The 26,095-nt window shown below is 51.2% G+C and overlaps 9 protein-coding genes across 9 annotated transcripts; 7 read left to right on the top strand and 2 right to left on the bottom strand.

Moving 5' to 3' along the window:
* Positions 1 to 9,128: 9,128 nt before the first annotated feature.
* Positions 9,129 to 9,365, top strand: PHYSODRAFT_522348 (hypothetical protein; the record flags this gene model as incomplete). The annotated part of the gene is made up of 1 exon (XM_009536625.1): positions 9,129 to 9,365. The coding sequence occupies one exon, from the start codon at positions 9,129 to 9,131 to the stop codon at positions 9,363 to 9,365; it is 237 nt and encodes a 78-aa protein (XP_009534920.1).
* A 1,411-nt stretch (positions 9,366 to 10,776) lies between these two features.
* Positions 10,777 to 12,063, top strand: PHYSODRAFT_305353 (hypothetical protein; the record flags this gene model as incomplete). The annotated part of the gene is made up of 2 exons (XM_009536624.1): positions 10,777 to 11,296; positions 11,825 to 12,063. The coding sequence occupies 2 exons, from the start codon at positions 10,777 to 10,779 to the stop codon at positions 12,061 to 12,063; spliced, it is 759 nt and encodes a 252-aa protein (XP_009534919.1).
* A 311-nt stretch (positions 12,064 to 12,374) lies between these two features.
* On the top strand, positions 12,375 to 12,662 carry PHYSODRAFT_521853 (hypothetical protein; the record flags this gene model as incomplete). The annotated part of the gene is made up of 1 exon (XM_009536623.1): positions 12,375 to 12,662. One exon carries the CDS (start codon positions 12,375 to 12,377, stop codon positions 12,660 to 12,662), a length of 288 nt encoding a protein of 95 aa, XP_009534918.1.
* A 544-nt stretch (positions 12,663 to 13,206) lies between these two features.
* On the top strand, positions 13,207 to 13,761 carry PHYSODRAFT_522864 (hypothetical protein; the record flags this gene model as incomplete). The annotated part of the gene is made up of 1 exon (XM_009536622.1): positions 13,207 to 13,761. The coding sequence occupies one exon, from the start codon at positions 13,207 to 13,209 to the stop codon at positions 13,759 to 13,761; it is 555 nt and encodes a 184-aa protein (XP_009534917.1).
* Positions 13,762 to 13,924: 163 nt separating this feature from the next.
* PHYSODRAFT_522896 (hypothetical protein) lies at positions 13,925 to 15,473 on the bottom strand (the record flags this gene model as incomplete). The annotated part of the gene is made up of 5 exons (XM_009536621.1): positions 13,925 to 13,983; positions 14,128 to 14,400; positions 14,476 to 14,974; positions 15,086 to 15,266; positions 15,343 to 15,473. 5 exons carry the CDS (start codon positions 15,471 to 15,473, stop codon positions 13,925 to 13,927), a joined length of 1,143 nt encoding a protein of 380 aa, XP_009534916.1.
* A 420-nt stretch (positions 15,474 to 15,893) lies between these two features.
* PHYSODRAFT_260565 (hypothetical protein) lies at positions 15,894 to 18,332 on the top strand (the record flags this gene model as incomplete). The annotated part of the gene is made up of 1 exon (XM_009536620.1): positions 15,894 to 18,332. The coding sequence occupies one exon, from the start codon at positions 15,894 to 15,896 to the stop codon at positions 18,330 to 18,332; it is 2,439 nt and encodes an 812-aa protein (XP_009534915.1).
* Positions 18,333 to 18,684: 352 nt separating this feature from the next.
* Positions 18,685 to 18,996, top strand: PHYSODRAFT_522153 (hypothetical protein; the record flags this gene model as incomplete). The annotated part of the gene is made up of 1 exon (XM_009536619.1): positions 18,685 to 18,996. One exon carries the CDS (start codon positions 18,685 to 18,687, stop codon positions 18,994 to 18,996), a length of 312 nt encoding a protein of 103 aa, XP_009534914.1.
* Positions 18,997 to 21,662: 2,666 nt separating this feature from the next.
* PHYSODRAFT_338749 (hypothetical protein) lies at positions 21,663 to 22,070 on the top strand (the record flags this gene model as incomplete). Its single annotated transcript, XM_009536618.1, has 1 exon — positions 21,663 to 22,070. One exon carries the CDS (start codon positions 21,663 to 21,665, stop codon positions 22,068 to 22,070), a length of 408 nt encoding a protein of 135 aa, XP_009534913.1.
* Positions 22,071 to 23,658: 1,588 nt separating this feature from the next.
* On the bottom strand, positions 23,659 to 25,074 carry PHYSODRAFT_338748 (hypothetical protein; the record flags this gene model as incomplete). The annotated part of the gene is made up of 1 exon (XM_009536617.1): positions 23,659 to 25,074. The coding sequence occupies one exon, from the start codon at positions 25,072 to 25,074 to the stop codon at positions 23,659 to 23,661; it is 1,416 nt and encodes a 471-aa protein (XP_009534912.1).
* Between the last annotated feature and the right edge of the window lie 1,021 nt (positions 25,075 to 26,095).

The following is a 26,095-nucleotide window of genomic DNA, read 5'->3' as shown; positions in this document are numbered from 1 at the left end:
GGGCGCGCTTGAGCAGCATCTGCACCGCAACCACCCGCAGTAGCGTGGGCGCCCTCGATGGTATCTCGGAGGTGGCGTTGGTGGCCGCTAGGTGCGGGCTAGCGAATTAGGCACGCGACGGCAGCACAATAGGCAACACGCATGCTACCGATCTCATAGCTGCTACAGATGCCCTCGCAGACAGCTTGGAGGGCGCCCCACTGCCTTCGAGACGGCGCCTGTTGCGCACACACGCACGGACAGTCCTTGTACTTAAGTATATGCATACCCGCGCCCGCCTGCGGCTATGGCATGGTGAACCAGAGCTACGCTTCATCGAGGCGAGCTCGCGGCACTCCGATCCAAGGCCCGAAGGTGTCGGGGGCAAAGTATGCTTTCGCAATGTCGAACTTGAACTTCGAAATAAGCAGCTCATTTCACAAATAAGCCACTTAGTGCCTTAATTCGGAAATGAGCAGAAAATATCCCAAAAAGTAAGCACCGTTTTTGCCAGGTTCGACCCACCTAATGTGTGCGTAACTTGCGACACGCTGCACATGTAGTACATGAGTCCGGGTCGCCAGTGTACCAACTTTGGACCATAAACAACCTTCTTTGGGACAATGGCAACCTAAAAAAGACGAGAACAACCAAAAGAGCTGGAAAGTGATCGTCAACAACCACTTTTTCGATCACTAGCAACCTGTCCTTTCTACTGCCCTTTCTCCAGGTTCCTGCGCTAAGCCGGGCGCCTGCGAATGGCCGCTACACAAACTGCATGTACATGTACTTGAGCTCAGTATAGCTTTGCCTGGTTCAAATTCAAAATAACTCGCGCGCGTTAAAATGGTCCAGATGCTTCAGAATAACCCGCGCGAGTTAATTTGAATTAAATTACTCGCGCGACATCATAAAGTAAGTTGTATTAATAGACTCCGGTTGCGCATGCGTATAGGCAGCTATTAGGAGTTGTTATAATGTGGCGTCATGCGAGGTACGGAGCTGATATGAGGCCAATTATACTGTTTTAAATTGAAATGGTACGTACTAGAGTATACTGTACTGTGAGTTTAGTAAAGGGTAATTCATGCATTATACGTGAGCATTTCGGAGTTCAACCCAAGCACGGTTGCCACAAAGCAATCCGTGTGAACAAATGCATACATTTAGTTTGTCTTAGGATGCCAGGCACCGCAATGTATCACAACATACCCAGATTGTCCCTTACATGTGAGTATATGCCGATTGAGTGAGTAAAACATTTTAGTAAGGTTCGCACCAGTTCCTGCCTCTAAGCCACCGGATAGCCGCTTCCTCTGTTGAGATGGTAGTGGTTGTGTATGGTTACGACGCATTTTTTGATTTTATCTGTGTGGAGCATTTATACAGAACTTGCAGCTCTACTCAGAGATTCGATAATATATCGAGAGTAGTTCGGAAGGTATCACCTCGTATTCTAGCGCCTCGTGCTGAACCACCTAAGCGTCCGTTATGCTACTCAGCTAGCGTGGATACCTTGCATGCTAAAGTATATAATGGGTCTTCTGGCATATTTCAAGTGGCAACGTATAACCCTCAAAAATACTCAGGGAAATTTATCAGGCTTAAGAATTTCAGCGAGCCAACCAGCATACTTAAGTATTTTGTTTTGGAAATAAGGTATATAGAGTTCACTTACACTAGTAAACGAGTATCCATAGCCATAACGCTCACTGCCTCGATGTTTATGTGTTTAGGCAAGTTTTCACAAGTGACAATCAGCACAATGGTCCGCATTGGGGTTTCAAACCACGAACCATTTCGCACTGCATACTTTTAAATAAAGGCGTTAGGACTCAACCAACCTCTCTATAACTACTATTCCTAGGCGCGTTGAGGTGCAACTACAACGTCTGAACTTGGAGCAATATGTATGTGTGCACTACGATGCGAAAATTCGCTGGGAATTGTAGCTATATAGTGACCGACGGGTAAATATTAAAGGCGCACACCCTTGCTGTGAGTGGCATTTGAGCTAACTGTAAGTCGTGTGACTTTCCAGTCAAAAACGCTTGCTCAAGTAGTATATCCTACCTCTTCAATACGAGCTTTCCACAATAACTTCACTAAAACAGACTTGTTAGCCCCCTCATGAACGTTATTGCTCGTTGTGCAGTTACATCGTAGCCGACGTTATAGATCAAATTTGGAATTTGAATTTGTTGGGCGTTAGACGGCTATCTACCACTACCATTACGATGCACCGGTGTAGCCTCACCAACAGTCCACATGCCTCGAGGACGCGAGTCTGCGGTAGTGGTCCACGAAATTATAGTCCACAATCTAACTCGCTAAGAACGATGTCTGTTGGTTCATTGCTATTTACTTGTGCAGTTAGTTGACTATAGTCTCTGTACACTCGATGTCCCTCGTTCTTATTCGAATCCAACACTCTCTGGGGTAATGAGCATTGTTGGTACCATTCTTGCAAGTTTTTACAGGATTGAATGTTAACGGTATTTCACCCAGTCACACAGCTTCGTTGAAATATCTAAGTCCATTTTCTCACTTCACCAACCTGATCATTTAGCAACTTTCGAGCTTGACGCATGTAGCTGTTATGAATCAAACTAACTCGAGCAGTTTTGAATCCACTGCTCATATTAACTCGCGCGAGTTGTTTTGAATCCACTACATCATATTAACTCGCGCGCTGTACTACTCGGTTCTGTACTTAAAAGTGGTTGCTTTTCTGTGCGGTGTATTACATTGCATATCGCAAGTTCGTGTCGCGGTCCACCAACACCAAAACCAACGCGGTATCCCAAAAGGACGCAGGCATTGTCTACAGGTGGCGGCGAGCTGAGCAGCGAACAGGACGGTGCCAACCGCGTGCCGACATGCCTATTGACCTCTAAGAATGATTAATGTCTACTTCAAAATAACTCGCGCGAGTTAATATGAAGTAGTGGATTCAAACAACTCGCGCGAGTTAATATGAGCAGTGGATTCAAAACTGCTCGAGTTAGTTTGATTCATAACAGCTACATGCGTCAAGCTCGAAAGTTGCTAAATGATCAGGTTGGTGAAGTGAGAAAATGGACTTAGATATTTCAACGAAGCTGTGTGACTGGGTGAAATACCGTTAACATTCAATCCTGTAAAAACTTGCAAGAATGGTACCAACAATGCTCATTACCCCAGAGAGTGTTGGATTCGAATAAGAACGAGGGACATCGAGTGTACAGAGACTATAGTCAACTAACTGCACAAGTAAATAGCAATGAACCAACAGACATCGTTCTTAGCGAGTTAGATTGTGGACTATAATTTCGTGGACCACTACCGCAGACTCGCGTCCTCGAGGCATGTGGACTGTTGGTGAGGCTACACCGGTGCATCGTAATGGTAGTGGTAGATAGCCGTCTAACGCCCAACAAATTCAAATTCCAAATTTGATCTATAACGTCGGCTACGATGTAACTGCACAACGAGCAATAACGTTCATGAGGGGGCTAACAAGTCTGTTTTAGTGAAGTTATTGTGGAAAGCTCGTATTGAAGAGGTAGGATATACTACTTGAGCAAGCGTTTTTGACTGGAAAGTCACACGACTTACAGTTAGCTCAAATGCCACTCACAGCAAGGGTGTGCGCCTTTAATATTTACCCGTCGGTCACTATATAGCTACAATTCCCAGCGAATTTTCGCATCGTAGTGCACACATACATATTGCTCCAAGTTCAGACGTTGTAGTTGCACCTCAACGCGCCTAGGAATAGTAGTTATAGAGAGGTTGGTTGAGTCCTAACGCCTTTATTTAAAAGTATGCAGTGCGAAATGGTTCGTGGTTTGAAACCCCAATGCGGACCATTGTGCTGATTGTCACTTGTGAAAACTTGCCTAAACACATAAACATCGAGGCAGTGAGCGTTATGGCTATGGATACTCGTTTACTAGTGTAAGTGAACTCTATATACCTTATTTCCAAAACAAAATACTTAAGTATGCTGGTTGGCTCGCTGAAATTCTTAAGCCTGATAAATTTCCCTGAGTATTTTTGAGGGTTATACGTTGCCACTTGAAATATGCCAGAAGACCCATTATATACTTTAGCATGCAAGGTATCCACGCTAGCTGAGTAGCATAACGGACGCTTAGGTGGTTCAGCACGAGGCGCTAGAATACGAGGTGATACCTTCCGAACTACTCTCGATATATTATCGAATCTCTGAGTAGAGCTGCAAGTTCTGTATAAATGCTCCACACAGATAAAATCAAAAAATGCGTCGTAACCATACACAACCACTACCATCTCAACAGAGGAAGCGGCTATCCGGTGGCTTAGAGGCAGGAACTGGTGCGAACCTTACTAAAATGTTTTACTCACTCAATCGGCATATACTCACATGTAAGGGACAATCTGGGTATGTTGTGATACATTGCGGTGCCTGGCATCCTAAGACAAACTAAATGTATGCATTTGTTCACACGGATTGCTTTGTGGCAACCGTGCTTGGGTTGAACTCCGAAATGCTCACGTATAATGCATGAATTACCCTTTACTAAACTCACAGTACAGTATACTCTAGTACGTACCATTTCAATTTAAAACAGTATAATTGGCCTCATATCAGCTCCGTACCTCGCATGACGCCACATTATAACAACTCCTAATAGCTGCCTATACGCATGCGCAACCGGAGTCTATTAATACAACTTACTTTATGATGTCGCGCGAGTAATTTAATTCAAATTAACTCGCGCGGGTTATTCTGAAGCATCTGGACCATTTTAACGCGCGCGAGTTATTTTGAATTTGAACCAGGCAAAGCTATACTGAGCTCAAGTACATGTACATGCAGTTTGTGTAGCGGCCATTCGCAGGCGCCCGGCTTAGCGCAGGAACCTGGAGAAAGGGCAGTAGAAAGGACAGGTTGCTAGTGATCGAAAAAGTGGTTGTTGACGATCACTTTCCAGCTCTTTTGGTTGTTCTCGTCTTTTTTAGGTTGCCATTGTCCCAAAGAAGGTTGTTTATGGTCCAAAGTTGGTACACTGGCGACCCGGACTCATGTACTACATGTGCAGCGTGTCGCAAGTTACGCACACATTAGGTGGGTCGAACCTGGCAAAAACGGTGCTTACTTTTTGGGATATTTTCTGCTCATTTCCGAATTAAGGCACTAAGTGGCTTATTTGTGAAATGAGCTGCTTATTTCGAAGTTCAAGTTCGACATTGCGAAAGCATACTTTGCCCCCGACACCTTCGGGCCTTGGATCGGAGTGCCGCGAGCTCGCCTCGATGAAGCGTAGCTCTGGTTCACCATGCCATAGCCGCAGGCGGGCGCGGGTATGCATATACTTAAGTACAAGGACTGTCCGTGCGTGTGTGCGCAACAGGCGCCGTCTCGAAGGCAGTGGGGCGCCCTCCAAGCTGTCTGCGAGGGCATCTGTAGCAGCTATGAGATCGGTAGCATGCGTGTTGCCTATTGTGCTGCCGTCGCGTGCCTAATTCGCTAGCCCGCACCTAGCGGCCACCAACGCCACCTCCGAGATACCATCGAGGGCGCCCACGCTACTGCGGGTGGTTGCGGTGCAGATGCTGCTCAAGCGCGCCCGAGACGTAGCCCTTCCTGCTTCGCCCTCTCGGCTTCGCCACCACACCGGGAAGGGGGCTGCATCGTGTTGATTTTTCTCTAAGTACGATGTATTTGTTGAGCAAGGTCCGACACCCCCCTACCCAGTTTTAGCTTATATTTTGGTCATTTTCTTGCTGAGTCGAACCTGGAAAATCCCTCCCAAAAAGTAAGCCAAGGGATTCCCAATATATGCCCCTATTTAGCAAATCTATGGTGTATTCACGGCACTGTTTGGTGTTTTCCCGAGCTTTGTGGTGCTGCCACAGATTTGTGGTGGTGTAGCTACTGTATCGTTTGGTAAAAGTAACGCGTCCTCAATAGCGCCAGCAAAAAACAAAACAGGGCGCCAGCAAAATACGAACACAGGCGTACATAACCCCTCTTACAGCAACTGCCCCCAGTTATGCATTCACCGCCAGTTGCATGTGTTTCGCACTACGTTCAATGTAAAAAAATCTAAGCTGGCATCTAAGATGTCAGTTACGTCGGGCGTATTGATATTAAGCCAACCGGTCAAGCAAACTTGCATTCACAATGCAGGTTAAGTCGACATTGTCGAGTAAATCTGCATTCAAGATGCAGGTTAAGTCGACAATATTCATATGAAGTCGAGCGTGGAGATAGACGAGGAAGCGCCGGTTGAGCTTCTTGAGTTTGCTAGATTGATATCCTGCTCAATTGAAGTATCATATTTATAGTTAAGTCGGCCGGCCGGTCTAGCTGTAGGCCACATCTGTAGACATGAAGCTGCCAAATGCCGGATAAATCGATGCGTGACTGAGGTTGTGAGATAGGCTCTAAATAACTCGGCGCGAGGTAATGCGAATCCGGTATAATAACTCAGTGTATCCCCTCGTATGTGTTCATACAGAAGCATTTGTGGTACAGCTAGGTAGTGTCGGCATATATGTGTATGAAGCTTCGCATCAATATGTGGGTCTTAACCACTGCCATGACATGCCATAGTACAACTCGCTGCTCAGGGGGCTAACGTCTTCACCATTAGGAAGATGTGTCTGGTAGCTCTATCGACCTGCATACTGCAACGTGCTACCGATAACCGGATAAAAATATAGTCGCTATTGTGGTGGTATACTGTCGGGTGCACGAGCTTAATGTTGTCGTAGAAGCAACATTTAATTCGTAAGTGCAGCTAAGGCGCCACGTGTATCTGCTAGTTTTACATGCCATAACTAGAGGTTCGCTGCTCCTAAAAAATCTTGAAATATAAAAAAACTAAACAGAATAAGCAAGCTAGCGCGGTTTACATAACATCTTGGACACATTAAATTGCCTCGGCACAGTGCCGGTAGGTATATCAGTGAACTTGCACAACGTACAAATACTGGCGTGTCTACTGCAATATTTCCATTAATCCAAGTCAATCATGATCTACGTTAGAAGATCACAGAACTGTTCGATGTTGCTTCTTAATATATATATATATATATATATATATATATATATATATATATCCACGATCCAAGTGCAGTAGTCTAGATCATTCCTCTAGGTTGGCTTGCACGATACTAATACAATGGAATTGAGGCAATGACGGCTACCGCAGTAGCTAGATCAAGTGTTAGATGATTTTGAAGATGAAATAAATGATGTTGTGGCCCGCTATATTAATTGTGAGTGCCTTCATACAGTTGATCCATAATGATGTACGCATCGATCAGTCGGGCAACCACGTCATTTGCAGCCTTCGCCAAGGCGTATTGCAAAATACTTACAAAACAAATATGACCGTACAAAGCCAAAAGGTGAGTATATAGATATTTTAGCTCTTATCAAAGAGTGTGAATGCCTGCTTAATCGTAACCTACGACGATATGTTCACTGTTCGAGCAATAGCAGCGGTGGTTTGGCTGTGCCAGTGGTTTCATGAACTGGAAATTATCCTGCAAATTTACTCAATTGTCAGTGATTTGAATAATACCCTAAGTAATATTATATACTATTTCTTCAACTCTGCCGAGAAATGCAACGTGCGGCTGAGTTCATCGCGAACTCGATCTACGTCAGATGCATTAATGCTTTGTTAAAGAGAAAAAACTCTCGCGCGGTAAACTTAGACTTACTTACTTACTCTTCATGCTACTTTTTTTATGCGTTAACCGGATAATTGTTTTCGTTTTTGGGTTTCGACTCCCCTTCTTCGTGGTGTGGTAGGCTTCATACATATCAAGCTGGTAATACTTGTTACAGCAACTACGCCATAACTCCGTCCTATTAAAACTTCGCATACACCTGTTGACTTTCATTTATACAATATTTGTGAAAAGGGAGTGTTGGTTAATGAGTAAATCGTTTTTTCAAGTGGCGATTTTGTAAACCTGTGCGAACTAGTCCGTTTCATCAACCCGCATAGAGTTGAAATGCTAAGTTATCCAGCAATCCATCGTGAGCTGACCCTCGTTGGAATGTCGCGACTAATAATGCACGATACGCCGGCTCAACCGAAAAAAAACTACATTGGAACTGCAGTGAAGTTGAAGATGAAGCAGCAGCACTGGAAAATGCACTTTAACTCGACAGTGTCGAGGAAACCCTAATTGGGAATGCACTATAAGTCGACTCGGTCGATTTAACCTGGTATGGGTATGCAGAATAATTCGACTCATTCGAGCAAATCATCATTTAGGATACTGGCGCGATTATGCTCTCGGGGCTTGCCCCGGTTGCGCACCAAAAGCAAATCCATTTTGCTGACGCCCGGAAATCTGTTTGCTGGCGCCCCAAAACGGCGGTTTTATTTCGCTGGCGCACGCTTGGTTTTGCTGGCGCCCCATTTCGTTTTGTTTTGACCCCAAAAAGTGTTTGTTGGCACCCCGGTCTCCTCGTTTTGCTGTCACCCCAAAAGGTGTTTGTTCGCACCCCGGTCTCGATCAGCTACAGCTTTGCACTACCAATCCCGAATGCATACATGTAGCATCGTACGAGGAGATTTGTACTGTACAATCGTTGTAGAAATTTCGGCATACATGTCACACTACACATGTAACATGTGTGCTGGCGTGGTTCGAACTCACATGCGACGGCGTACTCGTTAGGGGGTGTTACAAGTCAAGTAGGATAACTTCTCGGCCAATCACAATCCATTATTTTTTGCCCCAGCTGCCCCAAGATTTTAGCTCAGGGCACTATGGTTACTTTATACCTAGCGAAACCGATTGTCACCAGCAATCGGTTTCGCCCACCAAATGACTCGAGCAATGGCCATGGGGGCTCTAGCTCTCGAGGCGGTGTCCCGCCCCGGGCGGTGGCGTGGAAGCGTATGCGTACTTTGCGTGTGTGATTGTGGTCTGCGGGCTTCAGCCCTAAAACCTAATTACCGTTACTATTTGATATCGTCAGCCAAACATTTAGCACGGAACTCACCCTTTCAGTTCTTCCCATCCCAATCGGAATCATAGTGAATGTGTTGCGTGCCTGGTCGGCAGGAGCTGCAGAAGCCGAAAAAAGTTGGGTTTGATCAGTTTCAAATTTGCAAGAAGCCAGTCAAGCCCCCGTCGCGAAGTACTCCACCATGAAGTTCGCTGCCGTCTTTGTACTCGCCTCGCTCGTGATCGTCGGCATCTCCGCCGATGATAGCTCCTCCGCCTGTGACCGGCTTCCATGCCCCGAGAATGCCCCACTCATTTGCGCAAGCAACGGCGTCACGTACGAGAATCGGTGCGTGTTCGACCATGAGAACTGCAATAGCGGTAACAAGTGGACAGTTCTGCACGAGGGCACGTGCAGCAGGAGTGAGGGCGGAAGATAAAGTCAAGTTGGCTGCCAAAACTCTGGCTGAATCGCCCCGTTATCGGAGCGGCGGCGCTCAAGGGTGTGTCTTTCCTCTTCGTGCAACTACATTTGAGTAGGACCTGTAGGCAGGGATTCTAACGAACAAAATATTCAAGGCAAGAAGGCCTCACTCTCAAGTTTACGTTTCCTACGTCGCGGATGCCGTAAAGATCCGACTTTGACTGGTACTACTATGTAGTACTGGCTTCATGAAATGGTCACTGAATTGGCCCGTGAAGCTTGATTGTCAACTCTAATACTGTCTAGTACCTCGTCGAAACTCTCTAAACGATAGCCGCTTGATATCTACACTGTTGTACGGCGTCGATAGTTCAGAGGCACAGGCGGACTTGGAGCTGGAGATCGAATCCCTGCGCGTCCTTTAGACGTCTTTAGTTTCCTCAGGACTACCCTCCTGACATAAACGTTTGCGAAGGAATTCTCGCTGCACACTCGAGTGATCGACACCTAGGAGGTTGTTGGGGCGCGCGGGAATTTCGCTGTGGGAGGCTGTTGCGTGGACGCTACTTCCAAGATTCCGTGTAAGTTGGATTTCCTGAGTGTATTCCCATCGAGCGAACAAAGTCCTCCTCTGTGGATTGCTCGGTGTAGAAGGTGAATACCATGGTATTATCTCGTAGAACGAATCCATTCCGTTGTGGTGGTTGGCGAATCCACAACCTGTATCCTAGCAAAGCTTAACTAGGCGCCACTACTGGATACCCATGATCGGGCTTGGGATTGGCTGCCTGGCTTTCCTGGGCTGCCAGCAATGGCAGGTAAGGGCAGGCAGTAGATTAGTATCAGTTCTCAATTAGCATCCCAAGGAACCAGTAATACACGTTGTTCTTGGTGGGAGTTCCAGCTCCCAGTCTACCGTGTTATACTTGCCTCAAGGTGCAACACGTCACATCCGTGAGTGATCAATTGTTCACTTGCCGTGATGATTATTTGTGCACAATGTATTGGTTAGCATTGTGGTATTTCTTAAAACCGTGCGTCCAGGGCAGGCTTGGTTTCTTCCATTAGCTGGGCTTGTGTACGCTGTTTTGCCACAGCGATGGCTTCCACAGGGAAAGAAGTCACCGGAAGTAGCGTTTGATACATGGGCGGTCGGGTCGTTTTGTGTCGGGTGTCGCTCTTAATTAAGGAAGATGATGTGGAGGTAGTCAGACGAGAGACTCGGAGGTTCCGATCAGCATGTCTTCCTGGATTGAACGGTGGATGGCTTCCTACCCCAAACTAAATCTTAGTGCTGAAGGGGTTGATGCCGACCTGCAGAACTCTCACTTTCCAATTTCGACCTCAGCATCAAGTGTTCTCCCGACATTCGCGGTGATCACCACCCCACAGCAAACCAAACCAAGAACGCTCCTCTCTCCACCGTCATGGCGACTCGACTTACACTCGCAATTGCTGTGCTCGCCTTGCTCAACGGCGGCGCTCTAGCCCAAGGTCCGCGCGGTCCGATGCGCATGGGGCGAATGCCTCGTGACCGCGAGCAATTTGGCGCAGGCAACGCTCTCGGTGGCATGGGCGGCGCAATGGGCGGTCTTGGCGGCGGTGCTAGCAATGGATTCAGCGGAGGTCTCGCGGGTGTCGGAGGTGTCGGTGCTGGTGGCTTCGGTCAGCTGGGCGGGGGTGGAGTTGGAGGTGCTGGCGGCTTCGGACAGCCCAGCGCTGGATTCGGAGATGGCGCTGCTGCACTTGGCCAGGCCGGCACGACCACAACTGGGTTGATGAATGGCGCCAGGGGCATTGGTGCTGGGGCGAGAGGCGTCGCGGGTACGACGGGTCTGGGCAACGGTGGTCCTGTGACTCCTGCGCCGACGACGCCAGGCATTTCCGGGCCGACGTCCCGCAACGGAGGCGCTGCTGCGGGTGCAGCTGGTGTCGGCGGATTTGGTGGTGCTGGAGCTGGAGCCGGTGGTCTTGGCGGAGCTGGTGGACTTGGAGGAGCTGGTGGACTTGGAGGAGCTGGTGGACTTGGAGGAGCTGGTGGACTTGGAGGAGCTGGTCCCTTTGGAGCAGCAGGCGGCCTCGGCGGCCAACTGGGCGGCTTCGGAGGACGCTTTGGCGCTGGTGCCGGTGCTGGTGGCTTTGGTGGTCTTGGAGGCCTCGGAGGCATGAATGGCGGCGGATTCGGAGCTGGGGTACTCGCGGGTCTTGGAGGCCAAGGGCGATTTGGAGCTGGTGGCCAGTTTGGCGGCGTGGCGGGCCAGGCCGCCGCCGGTGGGATGGCTGAAGCTGGTATGTAGTAGTTTGTTGCGTGAAGGTGGGGCCCCGTTCGGTTGAGCGCGTGCCTCGAGTCGCATTCGATGTGGTAAATATCAAGTTTTTTTTTCTTTCCGTGTTATTTATGCTTCTGTAAGAAACAAACCAAACAAAGTTCCCAATTCGATATCTTTTAGTAGGTAAACTGGTCGCGCACCTTAGGGTGGAGCAAAGGAAGAAGTGTGATCTCCTACTCGAAAGTTGCATTCGGAGTTTCCAGCTACCACCACTATGGCCCGACTGGTCGACTTACAACTCGCTTGCCACACGTACTGGAAGATGATGAAGACAAAAAAATCTTGACTGGAGCGAAGTTGATCGATCTCCGAAACTTGATGCTGTTCGCCATTCACTCCACCTCAGACCCAATGAGGTCATCGATTGGAAGCGCTTGGACCTGAAGCACACTCAGCAATAAACGACAATCCGGTCCTGCCTAAGTGCTTCGCGAAAGGTGCGATGCGCGCTGCCCATGTGATGTACTTCATGACTGTGTGTGTGTTTACTTTGTGGCGAAGTTCTACTGCGGAAAGGCTGCAACTGTCAGTCTTTTGAGGAAACTTCAGAACGATGTGGAGATGCAAATCGTAGCTAAACAATTAGCTACCGAGTTTTCGCTTTCGGAGAAGGTCGAGAATGCCGTGGGTTTATCTTCACGTGTTGGTATGAGATTAAGAATCCGGCCAAGGCAGGATAGAGCTCGTCGATGTTCATGTTCACGACTGAGCCGTACGTCGAGGGTGAGTACAACAACAACAACGGCTGGATCAACGATGACGGGCTGAATCTAAGTGAGACTGCGCAAGCATTCAGCCACTTCACGTGGCAAAAGACGTACGGACAGCTGATGGTGGTGGATCTTCAGGGCGTTGAATGCATCTTCACGGGCCCGCAGATCCACTCGAAGCAGAGAGACGAATTTGGTTGCGGCAACTTGTCGGACGCTGGGATTGCCACCCTCCTCGTGACGCACGAGTGTAATGCAAAGCTCTCCGGCTAATGCCAGCGAGATCCTCGAAGTCAGGATCGAGAGTAACCCAAGGTTGCTGACACAGCCGAACGAACATCCGATGGAGACTCGACCAAGAAGGCTGCCAACAAGTCGATGACGTGTAGCTGTCCGTTGTGTGGTGGGATCACGACTGTGCTGCACAGTGACTTCACCGAAGCGCACTGGAAGGGCCGTGAGGTGTACTGCGAGTCCTACGTCGCCAAAGAAAGAAGTATGAGCAACGCGCGTGCAGTGTGTGCAAGGGAGAGCTCGCGCTTCCGCCCTCCTGGTACTCTATGCAGGGCATGGAACCCCCGACGAACTGCAAGAGCTGCAAAGCGAAGACGGCCAAAACGAGAGCGAAAACGTCCAAGTCCATGTCGACCAAGTCCTCGCGTTCGCGGCGCTTGTTGGTCCGAGCGGCTGTGGTAAGTCTTCGGTCACGTCACTTCTTGCACGTTTCTACGAGTTGGACCAGGTTGGCTGCGGCGGAAAGATCACTTTGGATGGAGCAGACATTTCGACTCTCAACCCGGCGGAGCTGCGCGGTCTTATGGGTGCGGTTCCTCAGGAACCGCCACTTTTTGCGTGCTCAATCAGGGATAACATTGCCTACGGCTGCTCTGAGGGCCAGGAAGCGACACTGGAGGATGTTATCCACGCAGCAAAGACTGCGAACGCTCACGATTTCATCATGTCTTTCCCTAACGGATACGACACGATTGTTGGTGAGCGTGGCCAAGCTCTTTCGGGTGGCCAGAAGCAGCGCGTAGCCATTGCTCGTGCGCTGGTAAAGCGCCCCAAGATCCTCATCCTTGATGAGGCTACGTCAGCTCTGGACCCAGAGAGTGAGAGACTTGTGCAAGATGCCGTGGACCGCGCTAAGCAGGGCCGTACGGTTATTCTGGTGGCACACAGACTATCGACTATCAAGAGCGCTGACCGCACAGCCGTGATCTCGGATGGCCGTGTGGTGGAGCAGGGAACCTTTAACGAGCTTGCCGCTCGTGAGGACAGTACTTTTAAGCAGGTTGTCCTGAACGGGCAGAACGAACTAACTCCGATTCACTTCCATCGGCTTGAGTTCACAAGCAGTGTGGGCGGGTGAGCGTTGTTGATACATAGAAAACAATTCATGAATAACAGATGTGCGGGTGACGGTGTATTCATGCGGAGTGTGGTTGTTATTCATTGAATGCTGGTTTGCTGGATGAAACAAGCGAAGGCGAAGAGGTGAGTTTGCAGCTACGAAAGGAGAATCATGGAGAGACTTACACTGATTTCAAGTATTCCTTGGTGAAAAGGTCCAGCGACAGGGATCCACTTCGAACTGCTGACACTGCAGCGGCCCCACTCCCCACAGGCGTCGTCGCTCGATTTCCCTCTTCGATTACGTCGCTCTGTCCAGACTCAGACTGTCCTTCTGGATTCGACCTCTTGCCGCTGCTGGTGGCTTCGAAACTCGCAAATGAACTTGATGTATCGGGAAGACTCGCTGAAGCCTGCAGTACCGGGAATGGAATTTCATCTCTTTGTGCGCCACGTCCGGATGGCTGCGAGCTCCAGCTGATTTCCAGCCTATCCATGTTAACTGCTGAAGCTTTCTCAGACGGGAACAGGTGATTGTACAGGAAGGTGAGCACCTCGTCGTGAGCTAACAAACGTTCGATTAGTCGTACGCGGTCATTTGGTGTGAAGTCATCCAGCTCAACGTCGAATCTTGGTTGGCGAGGTTTGTCCCCGGGTGCTGGCAAGCGTGCACCCCGTTGTGCTGCCCCCTTCCTATCAACTAGGGAGTTTGGCCCACAATCGCGTCTTCGACCCACTTCCTCCTTCACCGAGTCAACACATTGCAGGAAAAACCGCTCAAGAAGCGATTGTCCGGTACCCCCATCTCGCCTCAGCAGGCGTTGCTGCCTTTTGATCGTTGTGAGCTCGTTTGATTTATGCTGCAGCTCCCGTTTCAAGGCGTGGATCTGCTTTTTGAGTTTTTCCTCTCGCTCTTCTGCCAACATCGCCGCCTGCCCCGTTGAAGCAACGTCCAGATTCAAATGGGGTAAACCATGAGCTCCTACTGTTGGTGCTGCGGCGGATATCGGATCTTGCGAGCTTCGATGCTTTTGCATTTTGGAGCCTGACCTACTCTGTGTGTCGAAAGGAGGGAAGACTCCACCAGAATCCGACCCAGAATTGTTTCCAGGCACGGCGAGACGAACATCAAGTTCGGCACGAAGCAGTTTATTCTGCTTTTTGCACGCCTTGAGCTGCTTCTCGAGCCAGTTCCGGTCCTCTTCGATCGCCTCCAAGTTTTCTTTCATGTACTTGAGGTCTTTCGTCATTGTTGTCGTGAAGGCATCCAGTCGCAGCGCCTCCTTCCGGTACCAGTCGCGCTCGTCTTCGATCTTCTTGATCTTCTCGGACTTGTTCTCCACAGTCTCGTTCCGGTGAATTTTCTCACGCATTTCGTGCAGCTCCTTCTGGACGTTGTACATGTGCGCTCGATACGCAGCCAAGAAATCTCGCTCCTGTCGAGCCAGCACTGCGCTGATTTTCTCGGATAAAGAGCCAACAACATCGTGAAGCTGTGCGTGCTTCTCACGAACTAATGCCATGCTGCGATCATGAAGTACAAGAAACGATCAAACGTGAGACCACGACAAGTTGCAAAAGGTAAGACTGGGAGTCGTACGCTGGCGCTTCCTCGATGACGATTGTGTTGGAGTTCTGCGCATTCCGGTTGCCTGCACCGGACTCTGAGATCCGCTTGATCGACGTCAAGAAGGTCTCCTTGGAGAAGACCTCCACATCTTCTTGGTTCATCGGACTCAAATCACGCAGTACAGTCCAAGTTCTAGCGCAGGTGAATGCGACAGCGAGACGGGGACCAACGAAGTCTTGTCTTTGGATAAATGCAACCACGGTGTCATCAGAACCCACGGAAATAGCGAGCACTTTCGATCAAGAAACGGTTCAACGCCCCCCCCCCCCACCATGAAAGTGCTTGTGTATGGGGGCTGACAGCCTGCATCGCCTCGATGCCAGTGCCATACTAGCGCAAGGGTTCCATGCACTGGTGCTATAATTCTGTAGTATGCTTAAGGCAATCGGCATGGCAATTTACGTGATGTCTACTGAAGGAATAGCAAGAGATGAATCGTCCAAGAAACCGTCACCAGAACGACGCTTGAGCAGAATTCAACATACACAGCGTCAACCAACTCGGAACGCGAGCTCGACGCGATGTTCCAGTCACGAGCTTCCCTGGCTCCTTCTATCTCCTCGTTCCCACCGGCTGACATCTTCTACGACTGGGACAGCGACGAAAGCGACAGCGATGTGGAGGAGCTCTTCAGCGCCGAAGACTTCGTCACGGTATCCGAAGACCTTCTGCTCGTGAAGCTACGGTGCTTTCATCCGAAGCTGGACGTGACGGGACTCTCCGCTGCCTTCCAGCGAGAGTTTAGCGTCACGAGAGACTCGCAAGAGTTGGAAGCGAGACTCCAGAAACTGCAGGCGCCCGAGTTCCGAGCTTTGTTCGTTTTGTACCTGAAAGCTGTTAGTATCGCCAAGGAAGCTCAGTACACGACCAACGCAGGATCAGGGATTTTACCGGAGTACCAGCCTCTCCTCGAGAGCACGAGGACGTCGTGCGAGACCCAACTCTTCCAGATGATGTACGACCTCGACAAGTACCAGCAAGAGGCGTCTGAGATGCTGGCGGTGGAAGTGTCCGGTCGGAACTTCCCCAAATACTCGCGCTCGGTCTCGAGAGCGGAGCTCCGTCGTTGCTGCAAGGTGATCGACGACTTGTTCCGGCGTCAGGTGGAAGGCGAAACAACGGCGTCGCACCAGGCCTTCACGTTGTACGCGGCGCAGACGCTGAACGAGAAGCTGATAATCACGGACACGGCACCTCGCTACGACTCCATCTCGGTCTTCAACCACTTCGAGCAGCCGATCTTTGATCGTCTCATTCTCTACGCGAAGGACCCGCAACTTGTTGAGCGATTGGCGCTTCAAAGACAGCAGCAAGTGGAGGCGAACCGCATCAAGCAGCAGTTCTCGCAGCAACTTCGATCGATCTTCGAGACTTTGCGACTCAAGCAAGCGGAGAGGCTCGAGCAGATGCAGGTACAAGAGCTCGAGACCATTCAAAATCAATTGGAGAAGACGCTTGAGGCCGATCTCCAGCATATTCGTCAGATGCATGCAGCCCTACTGAACCATGAACGCGCGAAGATCAACGCTAAATATGAGGAACAGAAGACTGTGCTGAGCGAGAAGGTGAAGATCATGCAGCGAGAAGTGATGGCACTCCAGAAAAAGTGTGACAGCAATGGATGGCACGGACTTGAGCGCCTCATCATGAATACGTCCCTGCAGGTGGAGCGGATCTTCGGCACGAGTGAGTATCTCCTGCGTCTGCTCATTCTCGCGGAAGACTTGCATGCAGATCCGTTGAGACGTGCACTGGTGCGCTACATCAGCGAAGAGAACAAGCTCCCGCAATTTGTACTTCGCCGCGAACTGACCAGCAAAATGGTAGCGGAGACGACAATACTCGCAATGCTCAAGGAGGCGACAACCAAGGACCTTCGAGAGGTTGCCACCTTCGGAGCGAGCTTCCTCCACCAGGATTTGGTGACGCGCGAACTTCACACTCGGAGAATCGAGTTCGGGAGGTTCCTAGCGGGGCTCACAAACGATCGACTTCGAGCTGCACGCCGGTACGCTGTTGCCAAGAAACTTACCGGTAAGGCTTCCAACTACGAGACTGCGTACACGTCCGACAACCAAATTGGCCAGGATCAAGATGACGATTCTCAGACTGTGATCCTCGACGCTGAGTTTGATCGCTTTGCTGCGGCTCTGGAAGATTTTCAAGATATTCTATCGCAGGAGTTCACTCGGCGTCGAGAATTTGCTTGCGTGAAGATGGATAGTACGGATATCGAGCAATACGTGAGCTTCGCGGCTGAAGACTGTGTGTTGCAACTGGAAGCCTCGCAACGATACTGCACTGTACACGCGACGAAGGAGCGACGTCAAGGAGAGTCAGGCAAGTGGATGTTTGAGGTGACCATTGATGTCTTTGGCGGAGACGGTGAAAGCCTGCTGATTGGATGGGAGGTACCTCGTGGCTCAAACGCGGCAGCGGCAGAGCCCGACGCAAGCTCCTTACCCTCTTCTCCAAGTAGTAAAGTGTCTAAACAACATGACACTGGGTCTGTGGTGCCGGGGATTTCGCCAAGCGATGATGGACGCAGCTACGGTGTAACTTGGCAGGCTGATGGCGGTCTTGACATGGGTATGCTACATGCTAATGGGGTTTCAAAGTCGGGAGTGCCAAGTTTTCGAGCTGGTGACACTATCGGCTGCACCATCGACCAGGACTTGGCCGTTCCTCAGTTGCGCTTCTACCTCAACGGGGATGTTACACTACCGCTACGCCGAACAACTACTGCAGGGGGAGGAGTATTGTCGGCAGCGGATTCTTCAACTTCATCTGAAATTTCGACCAGCTTCGGCATCGCAGTCACGAACCCAGCATACAGATTGGTGCCTGTGGTTTCGATGTACTCGTCCAGCAAGAAGCCACAGATGCGGGTATCCTTTAACTTCCGAGGTGACTTTCGGTTTCCCATTCCAGGATTTGATCCTTTCGGTGCCCCATTATAAGCTCATAGACCATTGGGCGCCTTCCAAAACCTACATAAAACGGTTTAATCACGGTCGGTTTGATGCCCCCTTTAATAACAGTTTTATAAGTTTTATCCGCATTAAATTTTCGGTCAAAATTCCGACGTCCAAAACCTGCATTAAACGGTTAGTCTGGTCGACTCAATGTGTCCCGTTCATTAAAACTATATGGGAGATTGTATGACACAGAAATGAGGCACATTAGATCTGGACAAATATCACAAAATAATCTCGATATCTTTCGATACGAAAAGCCGCGAACTCTCGTTCAATCACTTCCGCACACCCGGCAGAACGTCGACGCCTCCCTGTGCGCCGGCACCGCGTCCACATGACTGACCCCAGGCAGCTGGTGGTGTTATGCATGATGTTGGAGACCCGTCAGCGAATGCTGGATGCTGTCAAAGATCTGCGACGGCGCCTTGGTGAGGAGAGGAAACGCGCCGAACACGCTCGCATGGTCCGTATCCGACACTACGTGACCACTTCCTGTCTACCAGCTCCGCGGCTAGCCCCCTGGATGCATATCTGGTGGTTCGGCAGCGATAAGAATTTCATAACGATCACCAGTGTAACGGGGTTACATAGAATAGTGACCCTGTCACTATTCCGGGATGGCTACATCGGTCACTCCCCTGGATAGTGACCCAAGTGGCCTCAGAGCCAACAGATACATTTTGTATGACACAAACTATAGGGAACTTAGGATTTGTATGCAGGCCAAATCTGTACCAACCTATAAATACATTCAGTCTTAGATCTACCGCTTTTCAAGTCAAGTCGTCCCCTTCAGACCAGGGACACGTGAACGGCTGTTCACTTGGAGTTTGTATACTCCTGCTTCCTCTGTTAAGAAGTGCTGTGTGCCCCATCACACTTGGTAGCACTTGTAGTCAATCCTACGCCTACGCGGGTAGATTGGACTACCTGAATCGTATGTGGTCTCATCGAGTGAGCCAAGATGGATCGTACGGAGTTTCCCCATCTGGACGACTCGCAGTACGAGTCCGTTCGTAAGATGGCAGGTATCTTTGGGACAGATGCCCTGCGTAGCTTAGCGGCGGCGACGCCGGCTGAGCAGGTTGAGCGTATCAACGCGTTCGACACCTACGAGCGAGGGCTCATCGCCCACGTTCAAGGGCTGCAGGCCACTGCGGCCGCGCCGAAGCCGGTGCAACCGAAGCCCCTGCGGCTGAAGGTTCACCCCTTCGAAGGGAAGGAAGGAGAAAACCTTCACTTCTGGGTTCGAGAGGTTGAGCTCGCGATGGACGCGGCTCTCGTCTCGGACGAGCGACTCCGTGTCGCCTTTGCGCTCTCCAACCTTAGTGGTCGCGCTAAGAGTTGGGCGTATACGCGCGAAGCGACGACGCCTGGATGCTTTGCATCATGCTCCCAGCTGTGCGAGCAGCTGCGGGCCGCGTTTCTTCCGGCGAACTACGAGTACCGCCAGCGTTCGCGCTTCCTCGCCTGCAAACAAGGAAGACGCGAGCTGCATGAGTACATCCAGGAGATGCGAGTGCTCACTGCCTCTTTGGTGGGGAACCCCCTGCCTAAACACATCAAGGTGACCGTGTTCATGGACGGTCTGCGTGTCGGTCCTGCCCGCACGCAACTGTTCCTTGTGCAAGCAAACACTATGGAGGAGGCGATTCAGATTGCCCTCCAGGAGGGGTACAGCCACAAGCAGGCTCGTACCCCAGCCACGGTATGGCAGAGCAACCCTGCCTCTGGCGGTGCGCCTAATGGTAACTCCGGCAATGGAGCGATCAACGGGCCGGTTCCCATCGATCTGGGCATGGCCGAGCAGAGCGACATTCGCTGCTACGGCTGTGGCAAGCTTGGGCACATGAAACGTGCTTGTCCCGCGGGAGGACTGAAGAAGTTCTCTTCGAAGCCCTTTGGCTCTAGGGGTCGCTGGCAGAAGCCGCGCCCCAGGAACCAGGGGAACGCCGGACACCAGTAGGGGCGGGGCGCCCTACTGGGGAAACACTAAGTCTTCATGAGAGGCGTGCGGGTGGCGCACACCATGGGGACTTAGCCCCTGAGAGTGTCTGTACTCTCGAAGCGGAGAAGGGCCGCGGTGGGCTGCTTGTGGTGCACGCGAGTGTACCGGGATACGAGCATCCCTTGAGAATCTTGATCGACTCTGGGGCGTCCAAGAACTTTGCGCGCCGCCAGACTGTCGCACGCAATCGCGACAAGTACGCCGATGCGCTACGAGGCAGCAAAGGCAACGGGCTGGTCTCGGTAAGACTGGCCGACGGTACGGTGGTAGAAGTACCTCGGGTCCACGTGGACCTCACTGTCAAGTTCGAGGACTTCGACAGCACAGAGCCGTTCTTGGTCCTAGACATGGACAAGTACGACTTGATCCTTGGCATGCCGTGGCTGGAGAAACACCAGCCTTGGATCGACTGGCGCGGCAAGGCCATCGGGACCAGCCGCCCCCCACGCTCTGACAGCGATTTGGTGAGTCATGTTCCCACCTCTGGCAGCAGCTGGGGCGCGCGCGAGGGCCGCCAGGGCGCAGCAGCGTCTAATGAGTTCTTGGGGTCCGTCGAGACTGACGACGACTCCGACCGGGCCGGACAAGGCCTGAGAGTGGAGGTGCCGGACAGCACCTACCAGGTGAGTAACGTAGGTCCACACGCGGGTAACGAAGTACCGCAGGCAGCAAGGGCTGCTGGAGAAGGCGCCGCTGGCGCTGGCGTGGGTAATCAAGTTCCACGCGAGGTCATTCAGACCGTAAGTGATGAGGAAGGCACTGCAGGCGCTTCCGATGTGGGTAACATAGTTTCACAGGAGGTCACTCAGACCATAACTGATGCGGGAGTCGCTGGAAGCGCTCCTGGTGTGGGTAACCAAGTTCCACACGGCGAGGTGGGTAACATAGTTCCACCCAGCAAGGCGGGCAACCAGGAAAACCCCAGGATTTGCATATAATTCCCAACCCGTTGGGGGTGAGAATAAATGGAGGATAATATCCCCAGATGTGTATTAGATGTGACGAGCTGATTAGTATCACAAGCTGTAAAACCTAGATCAATTCTCAATTTTACAATCGTGTACGTAGCCTTGCCACATGCTTGGTTTCCCAAAAGGAGTAGCGATCTGACCCATCTGTCTCAAAATGAGTCGTTGTTGCAAAACGAGTAGTTGGGGTGCACCACATACCATTCTTGGCGATCGTAGGATAGAGTATGTGCTATCTGCGGTATGACATTGCCGTGGGTTTTAGCTGGCATTCTCCATCTTTCTCGTAGTGCTATCACAACCAGCTCCCTGCTCTAGACCCGTCCCATCATCGCAATGGCATCGGCTCGCGCGCTCATGGACTTAAACGCTGAACACGGCACGTCTGAATTGAAGGAGGGCATGCGCTTCAGCTCCGGCAAAGACGCGACCTATTTCATGCAGGACTACACGTACAATGCCAACACACGCTGTTGTGTTAAAAGCAGTGGAACAATGCAGACGTACACTTGCACCCACGACAAAAAAGCCAAGCCCAAAGGGGCCGTCTCGAATGACGAGGGAGAGACAACTGTCATCTCCTCGGTCGACGACAAGAATATTCCCGGTGATGTCTGTGGCTGGGAGGTTCGCGTCTCGATCAAGAGAGAGCGTGGTGAGTCTCAGCTCTTCTGGGTTTCGTATATTAACGACTTGCACAGCGACTTGTGTACGGAGGCGGGAGCCGCAAAGCAGCCACAATAGATACTCCGTAAGCTCAGCCAAGCTCTTGGCCAGGAACTTGTCACCTGTGGGGGGGCAGCTGATCCAGCGGCTTAATGTCCTTGGGGAAGGCGTGGTGCACCTGCGTGGTCTGCATCAGGAATGTGGATGGTATGTGGTGCACCCCAACTACTCGTTTTGCAACAACGACTCCTTTTGAGACAGATGGGTCAAATCGCTACTCCTTTTGGGAAAAGCTCCTTGGCTGAGCGCAAACTCTCCGACAAATCTCGATGGAGATTTGAGATTAGCCAATAGGCTCGCTTGCATTTTATCCCCAGACCCAGACACCGACGGAGAAACCAGGGCCAAAGGCCCTGGTTTCTCCAAAGGAATTCGGTACTGGTACACACCACAGTGGGGTCCACGTGGGGTCCACCCGTCAAGTCAAGTCAAGCACCGAAAGCGTCAAATCCTGGAATGGGAAACCTGAAGTCACCTCGGAAATTAAAGGATACTCGCGTCTGCGGCTTCTAGCAAGACGAGTACATCGAAACCACAGGCACCAATCTGTATACTGCGATGCCGAAGCTGGTCGAAATTTCAGATGAAGCCTAAGAATCCGCTGCCGACAATACTCCTCCCCCTGCAGTAGTTGTTCGGCGTAGCGGTAGTGTAACATCCCCGTTGAGGTAGAAGCGCAACTGAGGAACAGCCAAGTCCTGGTCGATGGTGCAGCCGATAGTGTCACCAGCTCGAAAACTTGGCACTCCGAACTTTGAACCCCCATTTGCGTGCAAGATTCCCATATCGAGACCTACGCTCTAGCTGCGTCCGTCATCGCTTGGCGAAATCCCCGGCACCACAGACCCAGTATCACGTAGTTTGTGCACTTCACTACTTGGAGGAGAGGACACAGAGCTCGTGTAGCGGTCGTGTTCAAGCCACGAGGTACCTCCCACCCGTCACCAAAACCATCAATAGCCACTCCTTGACGTCGCTCCTTGGTTGCGTGCGCTGTGCAGTATCGTTTCGAATGCATCACGCAGTCTTCAGCCGCGAAGCTCACGAACGGCTCAATACCAGCACCATCCGTCTTCACGCAAGCAATTTCTCGATCGTTCGTGAGCCCAGCTATAATAGGAACCGCACGCCTGAAACAAACCAAACCAACCTCCAGGTTCATAGTTCAAACCAAACCAAAATTACCAGCAAACCAGGTTCGTTACGGTTTCACGGTTTGGTTCGAACCGACCGAAAACAAACCAAACCAAAACAAACCTCTAGCATCGGATTGGTCTAAATCAAGCGCTTGCTGACTACTCGCGTGCGGCTAATACAGAAAGTTTTGCGATGTCGCAGAGCATTGTCAACTAGGTCGCCTTCGACTTGGCTGGAAACATCTACAACTAAAAGTGCTGCTACATATTGGTGTTGGTACTATAATAGTGCTAATTGCCGTGACGAGGACGTGCCCTTGCGGGACCACACCCATGAGTATCGCGTGTGCCGCAATTCACTTGCTGAAGCTGGCGCGTGGAGCTTGAATGGCGATATGCCAAGCCAAAGGCTGCTGAATTAAGTTCGCATACTTACAAAAGACGTGCGCACGGTTGCTGACACTGACATCTTACAAGCTGTACATCTTGATCTTCATGAAGATCGCGGCCGTGAGGAAGCCCAAAGTGCTCATTATGCCGCCCAGGAACACCGGTAGTTTGTAGCCCAGTGAGGTGTCCACAATAGCCGTGCCGACAGCGAAATTGAGCAGCTGGCCGAAGCAGTTGGCCGAGTTCAAGGCCCCCACGTACATGCCGATCTCGACGTCGTTACCCATCACGTGGATGATGACCGGCACGATGCAAGAGAACCACACAGCGGAGGTCACGCCACAGATAGCGACAACGAATACATCGAAGCCCTTGTTGCTGACCCAGGCCATGATGAGCAGGAACATCTGCGGCACGGTGGACAGCGTGAGCACCCACTTGAGGCCGATCTTGCTTACAAGGAAGGGCAGGCACCACGAGTACACGTAGCCGACAATGTTGTAGGCCAGGTCGGCGTCGCCGCCGGCAAGACTGACACCTTCGTTGTAAGCGTTCTGTTCGTCCGAGCAGGGGTCGCAGCTGTCGGCGTTCTCCGATGTGCCGCCGTAAACCTCGAGGCCGAAAAACTGTCCCTTGTTGCCGTTGTAGGCCGTGTAGCCGTACTTCACGAAGAAGAAGCCGATAGCGTACACGACGAGAACCGGGGGCAGGGTCTTGATACCGAGCCAAACCGAGTAGAACGCGCCCTTGACCTGGACCCAGGCCGATGTCTTCTCCACCGAGTTGGGGTCCAGTGGCGTCTCGTGGGCGAAAATGGCAGCAACTGCCACGCACACGACCATAACGACGGACAGCGTGCCCATGAACCAGTGCATGGTGAGGTAGGCAGCGCCAAAGGTGCGGATGTAGCCAGCCACAACAATTGATCCCAACGTCGACCAAGCCTGGCCTAGTGCGGCGCCGGTCGTCTGCCGGTCACCGGCAAAGTCGGCGACAAGAAGCATGGCCGGGGTCTGGATGATATTGACGGTGATGTCCATCCACGCGTAGAAGAAGATCGTGAACACGGACGTCCACGTACGGTTGTCGGTGCCAGAGTCACCGAGAGCTTCGCCAATTTCGCGCGTGTACCCCATGGCGATCCAGCAGATAACGCTGAGGATACCGGCAATAACCAGGTACGGACGTCGACGGCCGAAGCGGGAGGTGGTACGATCGCTGAAAACACCGACACTGGGGCCGACAATGACGCCGACAATGGGACCGATGAACTGCGTCGCTTGCACGGCGGAGTTGGGCAGCATCGTCGACAGGTACGGGCCCAGAGCGGCCCACTGCGCCGACCAGGCCATGTTGATCGCCATACGCGGCATCGACACGGCAAGAAGCAGCCAGATCGACGGGTGGCCGAGCGGTGCCTCGTCGCCTTGGACCAAGCCCGGCTTGGGCGAGGCGTGGAGTTGGTAGCCCGGAGTGGCGGCTTCGATGTCCTTCATGGTTTCCCGAGCCCAGCAAACGTTAAAGCAGGAGGTTGATTGTTGTGCTTCAGAGGAAGCAAATTGAGGAGTACGAGGGCTGGAGCACAAGTAGCGTCCTAGACTCGGGACAGTGCTTCCGTTAGAGCTTTGCATGTCAAGTCAACCGCCCAGCGTTGGCGAGTACCAATTTTGGTTCTGGTGTAGGACTCCACAGGAAAGAACTCGCCGGACGATACCGATATCCTTGAAGAGAACGTGGTGCAGCCCGGGTTTCAGCAGCGGTGGCGGTATTTTAACATGTACAGATACCAAAATGCGTACGTGCAGGTACCGTAAAAGAACGATTAATCTATTAATTTAATCGCCAGGCGGTGTCTTGACCTAGCGCAGCATCGGACGGCAATCATTGTTGTGTGGAAACTTGCACTTGCACTTCGGCTTGAACTTCGCCGGTGCGGACCGCAACGCGGTGCTACATGTTCTGTCCACGAGTCTTCCTTCTGTACATACAGTAGGTAAACACGCCTCAATCGAATGATAAGATAGATCTGCTTAACAGGGTGAAGCCTTTAGTTGGGAAGTTTGGGTCATAGAGGACTAGGAAATGTGAAAGTTCGTGAACCAGAGCTACACGTATACCCGTACATGGGTGCGCCGCAGAATTGGCATCACAGCAGCTGCAATGGTTGAACCCGCGCTTGATCCGAAAGCCATAACTCAGGTAGTCAGTGGTGACGTTGTCACGCCCTTCGGTAAGATGCGAGTTTGACGAAGTTGGGGGTACCGCAGGATTTGCGTGAACATGAGTGACTACTTCAACTTCAACTTGAAGCGCCCAAGCGTTTCCCGACAGGACTGTATAGTGTATATTGCATGAGGAGGATTCTTGTCCCTCGCAATGGATGCCTACGAAAAACGAACAAATCACCCAACATATTTAAATTTAACAATACTTATATTTACTCAGACGATTTTTACGTCTGAGTAAACCAAGGGTCGCTGCATAGCAGCGTATTAGATTTGACTTGCTTTCAGTATT

Source organism: Phytophthora sojae (assembly GCF_000149755.1).
Source record: "Phytophthora sojae unplaced genomic scaffold PHYSOscaffold_9, whole genome shotgun sequence".
Lineage (NCBI taxonomy): Eukaryota > Oomycota > Peronosporomycetes > Peronosporales > Peronosporaceae > Phytophthora > Phytophthora sojae.
Note: the sequence above shows the minus strand (reverse complement) of the source record. Positions and strands in the feature narration are given on the sequence as shown.